The sequence below is a fragment of the Falco peregrinus genome, chromosome Z (assembly GCF_023634155.1).
Source record: "Falco peregrinus isolate bFalPer1 chromosome Z, bFalPer1.pri, whole genome shotgun sequence".
NCBI classification, from domain to species: Eukaryota; Metazoa; Chordata; class Aves; order Falconiformes; family Falconidae; genus Falco; species Falco peregrinus.
In genome coordinates this window covers 23,948,217-23,960,194 of record NC_073739.1, presented here as the reverse complement: position 1 = coordinate 23,960,194, position 11,978 = coordinate 23,948,217, and the positions used below count along the sequence as shown (strand labels likewise).

Below are 11,978 nucleotides of genomic sequence, written 5' to 3'. Positions count from 1 at the left end.
TCAAAAATAGCGCATCAGTGGTGTGGAACCTTGACTTAGAGCACATCACGCTGGTTTTATAGCAAGCTTGAGACAAGAAAATGGGGCATAAGAAAGAACTTACAGGTTTGCAATGTGACAGAACTACTCAGAGGGACTATCCATAAGTTAGAATAGCTGGGGAGTTACACAAAACCATCTCGCCTCATAATTAACAAGTATCTGCATTTCTGCTGATGCCTGGTGCAATCTGGTTCTTAATAAAGCCCTGTTTTTTTGTAGTTCTGATGTCCTTCTGAACAGTTACACCACCTTATTTCCTTTAACATGTTGTACATACGCAAGTAACTTTTTGTCTAAAATATCCAAGGATGCAGATGCTTTGGGAAATGATTCAACATTTTTACATGCATTGTGAATTCTCAATACTTTTATTTGTTTGACATTTTAAAAAAATAATACATGAAAGGCATCTTCCTCCATTTTTTTTATTATACTTCCACTTCTGCAGGCAAAAGGCATGCAGCAGGTAGAACATGTGCTGGGCATCAAGCTTCCTCAAGTTCTCTTCCACAAATGTTCAGTTTCCATGGTACAGGCTGGGTGGCACAGAGGCAGAACTGAAAGGTGTTTTGCCTCTGTAGAGCATATACACAACTTGATTCTTCATCTTACCTCTGCTTTGCACTAGGAAGCGGTGATTCCTTATAATCCCAGTAGAAGGCGACCAGCCTCCATACAACATCACTTAAAGTGCTATTTATTTGAGCTAACACAATAAAGAGACAGTAGTATAACTTTGCATCCCTTCAAATGCTGGGAACCCCGACTTGTGAGCCATCAAGCAGGTCTCTGGCACAGCATGCTGTGCAGATCCTACCTGTGGAAGGGTTATCCCATTTTTTGTTATTCAAGCTATTGCAAGTTTTTCTTAAAACATTCATCATTTCATTCATCGAACTACTTATCATTACTACTATGCAGCGGTAAGGATATCCTGAACCTGCTGCACTGTCAGACACAGGGAAGGCCATACAGGGGCTGTACCTGCTGGTACTGTGTGGCAGCTGCTTGCAGCCTCCTCTGAGTAAGTTCACCCTGCCGCCAGGGAACATGCACAGTGCAGCACAGGCCTGGGCCAGCTCAGGTTAACTGCTGTGTGCATCACTAACTCCCTGGTGTACAACGGTCTTCTGGTGAAGATTACTACACCTGCAGGTCTTGGGAAACTTTCAGCATCTCACCTCTAATGGGCTGTGTTTCTGTACAGATGTTAATGTTTTAATTGTAGCTTTTAAAATAGCCTGATTGGTTGAGACAGGGAGACCATGAAATTCCACAGATGGCTATGCACATAGGGTCTCCATGCTTCATACTGTATGCATAAGAGATGCCGGTTTGTGGGGGCATTCCTCATGCTTCAGTGAACAGGCATGCTGTGATTTCTTTCCTCCTTCCTCCCAGCTGTGAGGAGCTCAAAATCCTGTTAGGCATACAGACAAGGACGGGTCGCATGCTACCCAAATAACAGTTAAGTACTCATGTTTGCAACTGCTCAGATGTACCCCACCGAGTGCTGCCCTGCATCCCCAGTGAATCTTGGCGCTTGAATTCGTAACACCACACGCTAGCTGTAATGCTGTCTGATTGGAACCCAAACTGACCGCAGCACTCAGACTGACACCCTGAAGAAGTCAGGGAGCATTACTTAGGGTAGTAATTTACTCTGCAGTGTCATAACCTGCCTCAGAGCTGGGTCTGTGCTAGCAGGCAGGTCAGCAGGCCCAGGTACAGAGCTCAGAAAATGCTTTCTATCAGGCATCCCAGGGCACAGCCAAACTTGTCCCCAGATGGCTGGAGCAAGGTCAGTTTCTGACTACAGCAATCAATCTTCTAATAACTTCATCTATGCTGCCTGTATCAAAAAAACATTTCTGAGGATCGCTAGGTAGTCATACTCACTTGACACATTGAAAGAGAAATTTTAAAGAAAATCACTTCGGAAGAGACAGTTCTGGATAATGCATTTGGGACACCTTAATCCAGATATGACATCTCTTATTGTGTGGGTCAGCTGTGAAATGCACACAGGTATCTCCCGTCATGTGCTGTTATCACCTATGTTTGTTAGGAAGGTAACCCTAGCATAATCACTCCCTACCCATACTGTAAAAAACTTAAGTCACCAGCACAACTCAGTGAGAACTGGGAAAGGCAGAATGAATGTATTATGAAGTTTATATTGTGATCTAGGACTTAGGATATATTCTTTCCTGTAAAGCATTTAATATTTAGCATAGATTTATTATCGTATCTCCCACCTTCATACTCTTTCACCAGGAAATGGGTTTAAACATCACTGTTTTTTCTATTAATTCTAATTAATGTCTGTAATAATTTTCCAGATCCAAAGTGACCTCTGTACCTATTCCTATCCCACTTCACAGAGGGTGACAAGATACATGGCCTACAAGAGTGTACCATACCTCAGAGGTCACAGTTCATTTCCTCAGCAACAGAAGAGCAATGCAACTCTTTGCTCTGAAGTCAAATGCTACCGAACTCTCCTGCCTTTATGCAGGCTTAGTAACAGAAACAGCCTATCTTCACTGAAAGCACAAAAAGCCATGTCACTGAACACTAAATAAAGATAAGTACTCTAGAGCTGTTAGAGCCCTTATAATGGGCATTTGGAACAGGGACCTCTTAAATCTTTTCTGCAGTGCCTAGTGTTGTACAAACATCATCCTATAAGTGTCTTGTGCTCCTTTTAATCCGTTTCTCCAGCTCTGAAGTGCCTCTGTATGGATTTAAACTGGGCTTTTTACAGAACAATGGAATATTCTTCTCTATGTACATCTGTACCACAACCCCTCAATTAGTCAGTCCCAGCAGTTTTAAAAAAAGAAGACATAAATATGCAGATTCACTATACATGTAATCTTTATAACTGGGAAGAATAAATAGGGTACACTTCACACAGCTTTCTCTATAATCATGTCAGCATTCATCCCACAGAGCAGTACTGCTAGGGATTTCATGCTTGCCTCTGTGCCAGTACTAGAAAAGAGTGGACCCTAGCATTTAGGAAAAAGTGTGTCTGCTGACACCGACTCCTTAGTGTCCTTGGTGATGAAAGATCACCTTGTGAACTCGCATTACTGCTGGGGAAACAAGGAAGGTAGAAAATATGGGAAGAGTAAACAAGGAGTTTAAAGGGAACCACAGAACACACAAAACCCAACAGGGAGTTGACATTTTCTGCCTGTGAAGGCACCAAAAGCTGTTGGATGCCACTGCCTCTAACTGTCTTAAACTACTAAATGCCTTAATACAGGAAACATATTGGAAAAGCCCTCACTATATTTGGTGTCATGTTTTTTCTCACTCTTTTCTTGAGCAATAAGGAAAGTCCTCACTGTTCAGAGTTCAGCTACAGTGGCCAGTGTCAAAAGAGGCAAATATTTTCTTCCTGAGAGTTACCAGTCCTTGGATTGTACGCATGAAACCAGCCCCAAAACATTAGGGCTTTCCCTATCACACAGCTAAACTTGCCGCCACTAGCACTGGTAATGCATAGGTAATCTCACCTGTGAAAATGGTGCATCCCAACATCAAAAGTTTAATGACAGGTTTTAAAGAGAATTCAGGTCCCTAGCTGCACAGACAGTAATCTTTTGAAAGCCCTTGCTATGCATCTGTCAGCATCACTGGGTAGCTAAATGTCCTCAAAAATGTGACCCTCCATCCACCAGCAGAGCTGAGCAATTCGGCAAAGCTTAAGCTTTGGCCTTCAGTCGCTTATGTTTTAAGAATGCTAATTTCATTTATTGCAAAGATCAATCTAGGGGTATTATAGGTGTGCTGTTGCACCTACACCAATGCCTATACCTGAAGCAAGCTAGTGGTCCTTTCTGTTGCTTTAGTAATTCCAGGATTTTCAGTTAAGGAAGACCAAAAAATCCAAAAAAACAAATCCAAAACCAAACACAAAAATACCCCCCCACACAATTACATGCAAAGTTAAGTACAAAATTATTTAGAAGTGCAAAGTATCGTAGATGATCCATTGGAGGTTTGGTATTTTGACAACTGTGTGAATAAAAGCACACTAAAAACTATGGAAAGACAGCTGATGACTTAAATGAGCTTTGGATCTGCTGTAAGGGCATTTCTTTATCTATACACTGTTATATACAACAGTTAATTAAATTACAGTTACAACACTGAAGAAATGCCAATAATGAATACTTATTTTTGCTAACAAGAGCGAATAGCTTTCTTATGAGTAGTATCATTTAACAACTTAGCTATGTAATATCCCTATGATAAAACAATTTTTTAAAACAAGTTACAGATGCACCTGCACAACCTAAATAAATCAAAAATTTTCAGTAAATATAAAAATATATATTACAAAATTACATCTTCAATCAGATGCTGCCTGTACAGTGACCTGCACCAGCAAAATCCTGAGCACTCCACTCTCAATACTCGGTAAGAGGTGAGTTCATGCTACATTTTTCAAGCCCAAACACACATCTTGTGTTTTCTAACTAGGAAGCCAGGGGTTTATAGATTCAGACTACTCTTCACACAGCTGCAGAGTGCTGAGCAGGAAACAGAACCTTGCACCATGCATTAGGAATGTATGCTAAGTATCACATCAAAAAGTACTTGGTAAAGTTGGATCCCTCAACATAAAGGTTCAGGTATCATTCAGGAACAATATTACTCACCTCTTAACTCAGTAGCTAACCTATGCTAAGCTAAACAATATAATTTGATTGCAAGAAATGCACGGGCTTTTAAGTCACTGTTTGCCTATGTTTTCAGTGCTTTTTTGAGGTCAGAGTAGAAATTGGCTAGGGTACTAGACATGGCAGTGTCTACTGCAGATTGTGGTAGCATCCCTCGCAGTTCAGTCTGAATATAGCCTGTCAAAAGACTGTGGCTAGGATAGTCCTTAAGAGGGACGCAGAACCAACCGCAAGGGTGATTGAATCCACGGACAAAGTTAGGTCTCACTTCTCCATAGTCTAGGCTTATACCTATTTAAGGGGAGAAAAAAAAACAGAAGCAAAAAAGAGGAAATTAATTTGAGACATAAAAAAATAAAGGTACGGTGAATTTAAAATTTACAAGTTTCTGCTTGGGTAATTTAGTTGAAGTGACAGGCACACTTCAAGTTTCTGGGTACTTTCATAGAAGAAAGTTGCTCTTCATCCAAACTCCATGACATGCAGAGCTTGATAAACAGAAATTCCAACATTAAAAAACATTATTCCCATTTACTAGCAAGCTGAGCAAGTTGTTACTCCACATAGTTTGCTGTAAAAGCTAAGTTAGAGCACTCAATTTGTCTCCTGTCCCACAGCTGGCATAAATGAAACTTGGCACACAGGGATGGCTCAAGTAACTTTTATGATTCTTTAAATCTGTAAAATGTTAAAATCCCTTTGAAATAGTTGTTGAAGACCATCTTACACCATTTTTGAGTGTTTACCGCAAAACTAAATTTATTTTGTATCAAATCTTAAGCCAAGCAGCTGTCGCAAAGTAAGAATTAAACAGAGGTAAGTGGTGCCTTACCGCACGTTAGAAGCCCATCTTCATAGCTTGTAGTGTAAGAGAAATCAACAAATTCCCTTGGTGCTATGATGTTCCAGAGCTGGCCAGCAGTGGTGTAGCGCATCACACAGCAGTTCTTGTTGAGTGACAGAATAAGGAGGGTAAGACAACAAAGATACCTTAGTATAATGAATATAGGGAAATTTATGCTTGTAGGCAGCTAGTCTTTTCCACAAATGTCGCAGACTCTGTCAGCTACACTGTGAGGGCTGAATGGCTGTGTCATTTTCAGTCTAAATGCTGGAAGTTTGTAAGGACTTGCAGTCTGCACCAGAAAGCTGCAGGGGCAGAGAATATCTGGCACCTTAGTTTAGTCAGTAAACCATACTGACAAGAACTAGAAAACGGTGTCATACCTGGGAACTGAAAGCCATGTGGCTTTTATGTTGCCTAACCATTACTGAGGAAGTCTGAAAGGACCATGAATAAATCGTGAGAGCCCTCTCAGTATTAAGATGCTGTCAAGTACTTTTAATCCAAGTGAAATATAAAACAGAATGCAAACAGTTCCTCAAAAAAAAGGCTTTCTTATAAGACAATAGAGTTTGTATAAATTTTAGGGAATAATTAGCAGAAATACCTTGACATATATATCTTCCTTAAGAGCCACAGCAAAAGACATGTTCAAGTCAGATGTCCACAGGGCTTTAAAGTCATAGTGAATGCCCCCAGTAACCAAAAGGCTACCTGTTCTTCTGTAATCAACTTCAAACCTACCTTTCTTTAACAAGTCCTGCCCCTCAGTATGAATTACTTTGTCTCCCAGCACACAGTGAAGTCAGCCTTTCAGGAAGAGGGAGAGGCTGGAGCTTCTGTACGTGTGGATTATTAATACCCACAATTTTGGAATGGAAGAAAGCAAGCCATATGAAAAGGCTTTGGCATATAAAATACCACACTGTAACTCTATGTGAATTTTATCAAGAGGGTACCAGATCTCCCAGATCTGAGAAAATTGTGACCAACCAATTTTCACTCCTTTATTTTTAGAACTTCAAGCTTCAGAATAGGACTGTGCAGCCAGAAAGCCTCATCTGAGGTCACCCACTGCATGTATGTACAGTATCTCATGTTCATGCAGAAAATGGGCATAAAAATGGTAGTATTAGTTGGAACGACTGCTCTGCTGTAACATTAAACTCATGTATGCATCTATACACATTTCCCTTAAGAATATAAACCAGTCTTCACCTCTTCAAATGTTTCTATGATGTCCATTGTAGTCATTAAGCTGTCCCAGTCTAGTCTATAAGGTCCAGGGCGAATATGATCCACTATTCTGTTAGTAACATCTTCCACAACTCCTTGAGCTTTGTAGCTAGACAAACAGATGTTTACAAGTGAGAAATTCTTTATAAATATTCCGTTAATTTGCAACAGCATACTTACTATGATACCTCGGTAGCTGGAGTTATGGTCAGTGAACAACTGTATCACAAAAACAGTACACAAAAAGACCTATGGGTGCATCTGTTCTTCTCTGCAATAAATGTTACTCTGAGAAATTTTGTCCTTATGCTGCAATTAATATTTTGTAAATGGCAAACTCCTTCCTCAGGCAAAAAATCATCATGTTTAGTTCTCTTACAACTTGTTATTTTGCTCTTCTTGCTGGGCAAGCAAGGGAGTCCAGGAGGGACAAGTAAAGCTAAAAGCAAAAAGAAAGGACAGCAGGACTACAATGGAAAAAAAAATATTTCATAAAGTAGAAATAACAGTAGTAAAAGCAATCTAATTAGAACTACACTTTACTTTGGTGGCATGTAAGAGTACCAAATAATTAATATAGTGTAAGACATTACAGAACATTCTTCTGTTACCAGATATTTTTAGTAGACATTAGAGATTTTATTTACTTGTGTTACAGGTCCTCCAGTTCCTGAAGGGGAAGAATACATCAGGACAATTATTTTCAGAATAATTCTTATTAAGCTGTTCTTATTAATAGTAGGTAACTTAACAAATCAAGTAACAAATTTATCTATTCCCTTGCACAGTTCACCCATATGCATTCTTTATTACCTAGCTGTAGCCAATATTAGCTGTACACTCAGAACAGAGGACCATGTGAACACGCCAGTGGCTTCCAGCTAGGTGTTTGGAAAGCTCTTCAAAGAGTCGTTACTTTCGCCAGGTGTACACACAACCCTGGAGTCTTCATCTGCACATAGCAGCTGCTGCTCTCTTGGCAGTGATTCAAGTTACACAAACTTTTGGTGCCAGTGTGCCTGTGGCCCTGCACAGTCGGCAGACTCTTGGTGTCTGGAGTCATCAGTTCTTGCAGACTTAACAGGACTTAAATTCTGCAGACTGCATCAGTCTTTGACATACTTGCAAATGGTATCTTTTCACATGACTTTTCATTTCTTCAGAGTGCTATTTTCTAGTAACTATTTCTCTGCCTAAACCTACAGATACCAACAGAACCCAGTGACAGAAACTCATGCAGGAAGGACCTATATGTCACACATCTTTCCCATAACTACACGCTTGATATTTTACTAGATTGCAATTGCATAGTCACTGTAGCAGTTCAAGCATTGACTGCATTGCTGTCCAGTAATACTTTGGACTGCTGAACCTGTACTTGATTCTGTGGTTTGCAGACAATCTTTCTAAAAGGTCTGGGCATATGTCATTGCCCACTTCAGCCAACAGGAGTTTTGTATTACGTTCCACAGTTTTCATTGTTTGTTGCTCTAAACACCATGCTATGCTAAAGCATCAAAGTATAATGCTAAAAAGACATGGTACAGGCAAACTAGATGATCCACTTATCTTCCAGCCAATCTGCGTAGCTGAGGGCTGTAGAATCCACAACCTTAAATTCTAAATTCTAGAAAACACATCTGTGAACCTTAGAATGTATTTGTTCTGCAGACAAACTTACAGATATCCACTGAATTCCTCTGATGGTTTACGCCACACAGTTGCATCTTTCTGAAAGAAAATGCAAGATATGGTGTTCTCACTTACATACAACTAAAAAATGCCCAGAAAATGCTTCAATTTTTCTGAAGAAAAGCAAATGTCTTTACCATTAACTATGGTTCACCCCAAAGTTCTCATGGACCTGGGCACTTTTGTACACTTTTCTTAAGAAGATGAGCAGATGTTTCAGACATGATTTTACTTGTAATCTTCCGTTCTTTAAAAAAAATCTGTCATACTTTTCCAGTGTCAAATGCTAGAATTCTGCACAGAAATAGGGCTCCGCAGACTAAGCCAGTTTGCTATGAAAACACATAGAATAATGGAACTACATTACTAGGTAAAGCCTTTCAATTAAAAGGCAACTGGAAACCTATTATCTGAACACTACTCATAGGCGAAGACCACAGAACTTCTGCTTCCACTTCTGTAACACATGACCAAGCAAATGTGTGCAGAAGATGCTGACACTGACAGACAGGAAAGCTTAAGTTTCCCTTCTCTCTTAGATGCCTCAGTAGAAGTGCTTTGCAAGCAGTAGTCTATTCATTTTAAAAAGTTAGCCAGAGAAAATAAATAAACCAGTATCTCCTGATTTTTATCTAACCATGGAATAGAACCCATGCACAAAATCTCTGAATTTCAGTGTTAAAGGGCTTTTTTATTTGGAATCATAAGCACAAAGGACCAAATGTCCTTAAGAACAGTAGCATAAGTACTGCATCCAGAACCATTTAAGATATTTTGTGGCAAAACACGTCTCCCTGGCAGATAGCTAAAGCTCTGAATTTCTTTTACATGGCACAGTACCAAAACACACAAGGCAGGAAGTCCAACTAGAAATTTTACAGGGGTAAAATCTGGGCAATAATATGATCTGAAACAGTGAGATTCAGGTAACTTCTTAAACTAAAACAATGGTACAGGTATAAGACAGCATTTAGCAAAGCAGCGGTAGTGTAGCTGTTTTGCAAAAGTGAAAGGCTTGGATCCCCTGTTACTCCCTTTCAAGACTGACTTTACTAATTTTGCAAATAATCAAGTTACATTTGGTACAATTGACACTCTCTAACCAATGTCTGCCTTCAAAGGCAAAAAAAAGAAATACAAGACCCACCCAAACCATTGTAACAAAAAGGCAAAGATAGAAATTTACCATACCAGTTCTACCACATTGCTACACTGGAAGATCATAATATATTTTGACCTCCTGTGCAGGACAGGATAAAAAGTATTCACCCAGCCTAGAACTGATGCACCAGCAAAGTCCATTGAGCTTGATGCAGCAGGACTCAGAAAAGCCAAACAACTCAAAAGAAGGTTTTGGCTGTGGTGGTGCCCTGTCTCCACCACGCCCCATCCACCTCACCCCACTGTGGAAGCCATAACCACTAGTGGGGGTTGTGATGGCTCCATCCAGCTTACTCTGGGCTTTGGGGGATGGGTGACAACATGGTAGCCAAGGGCTGTCTGGAATGATGACCCAAATACCTTGCTGATATGCAAATATGACTGTAAGTCAATCATCTTACTTTATAAATGGTGGACAGCCCAGAGCACGTTGAGCTCTCCTGCACAGCGGCAGGTGACACACCAGGTTCTCCCTTTGAGTATGGGCGCCTCTCAAGGTTACTACTCAAGGCTGAGAGACTCCTTGCCGCAATGGATTCTTGATAAGTGATTAATAGCATGCTAAACTTTGAAGCCTGAGCTAAGTCACATAAAGGATTGATTGTGCACATCTAACCCTTTAGACATAAACCATCGACCAAGTCTGCAACTAGGAGTGGATCCAGCTGCAGTTAGACTCCTGTCTGAGAAGAAGTTTAGAAAGCAAGGGGGCTCTTTCTGAACCTCATGACTCAAGAAGAGGGCCTCCCTGAGAGTTTTGTCTGACCCAGTCCTCTGTGCAGTAAATAATCAGGTGTACCTTGCCATTGAATCTTGTTGAACTATTTACCACTTAACTTTGTTATATCAATAAAGTGTATTGTTGCTTCTCTCTTACAAGTGAAGTACATGACTCCGTCTGCAATGATGCCAAACTGCTTGGAGAAAGCAGGAACTGCATCCCCTTTCACGGAAGGAAACATGATAATGTGGGGTCTCTGAAGGCAATGGAAACATGAGGCAGTATGAGAGAAAGACCTGAGAATGATCTCAGTTTTTTAGAGGAAGGCATTTGGAAGTTGAAGCAGGATGGGTTTGAGCATTACAGACAGACAAGATTCCAGAGGCCAACAGAGACTACCTGCGGGCTGTGGCTGGTTTGTTGAAAGCACAGATGAGCCCCTTGCCACACTGCTCGTGCTAGCAGTATTTCACGTTTTGCTTTAAGAAAAGCCTATAGTCCTGCACAGACGGGATCCTTCCGTGAGACACCTCCCTGAAACGGGTCGGAGGGTCGGCAGGAAACACCGCCACCTAGACAGGCACTGCCCAGGGAGGGTGGTTCCGCAGGGCCTCTCACGTCAGGCTCGCAGGAACGCGCCCGGTGTCCCACACCCGTGCTGTACGGCACAACAGGCGCTCCCCACCCCCACCCCCCCCACCCCCCGTGACCCGCGGCCGCCCCGCGCACTCACCGTTTTCTTCGCCAGCCGCCAGGCGCGGTCCGCGATGCCGTGGTACTGCACCAGGGTGTCCCGCAGCCGCGCCGCCAGCGGGGCCGGGCCGGGCAGGCCATCCATCGGCTCCCCTCCGGCGGGAAGGCCCCCGCTACACCGACCGCACACCACAACCGGACGACACACCGCGGACGTCAACAGCGCGGCGCGACTCGCTCAAACCCGCGCACCGCGATCGCAGGGAGCGGAAACCACCGCCCCCGCCGGGCCCTCCCCCCCCCCCGGGCCCACACCCCCCCCCGCTCGGGTCGGGTGACAGCGGGCGGCCGCCGGGGTGCGGCGGGGGGCGCAGGACACGAGCCAACGGGCCCCCCCGGCGCCAGGCCACGCCCGGGCCTCCGCGGCCTTTCGGGGCGCGTGACGGTCGCTCGCGCGCGGGCCCCCCGCTGCCACCACCAGCCCCGGCGCCCCGAGCCCACCTGCGGCCCGTCCCTCCGCCACCCCCGGCGACCGCACTGCCAGCCGGCCCGGCGGCCCAACGGCCGATGCCGGGAGCCAATGAGAGCGCAGCCGGCTTCCCGGCGCAGCCAATGGCAGCGAGATCCGCCGAGGGCGGGGGTGGGGCTCGCTGCCTTCTCATATCACGCGGCGTCACCGGCGCGTCGTCGCCGGCCGGAGGAAGGAGCGAGTCCTGCCGTTTGCTGCTCGCGGCGGGGCGCGGCGCCCTGATTGGGTGGAAGGAGTGGAGTGATGGGAGGGGGCGGGGACAAGCGGCGTGGGGAGCTTCCCGCGCGCGGCCGGTGGCGGGCCGGGCCCAGCGAGAGCTGTGCGGCCGCGCTGCGCCTCGCCTCGCCGGGCAGCGGGACGAGC

At 43.8% G+C, this 11,978-nt stretch overlaps 1 protein-coding gene across 1 annotated transcript; it reads right to left on the bottom strand.

Moving 5' to 3' along the window:
* Positions 1 to 391: 391 nt before the first annotated feature.
* Positions 392 to 11,698, bottom strand: STARD4 (StAR related lipid transfer domain containing 4). The gene is made up of 6 exons (XM_055791001.1): positions 11,588 to 11,698; positions 11,127 to 11,259; positions 8,501 to 8,550; positions 6,802 to 6,928; positions 5,572 to 5,686; positions 392 to 5,030 (listed from the first exon to the last, which is right to left on the bottom strand). Exons 2-6 carry the CDS (start codon positions 11,229 to 11,231, stop codon positions 4,804 to 4,806), a joined length of 624 nt encoding a protein of 207 aa, XP_055646976.1. The 5' UTR covers positions 11,232 to 11,259; positions 11,588 to 11,698; the 3' UTR covers positions 392 to 4,803.
* Between the last annotated feature and the right edge of the window lie 280 nt (positions 11,699 to 11,978).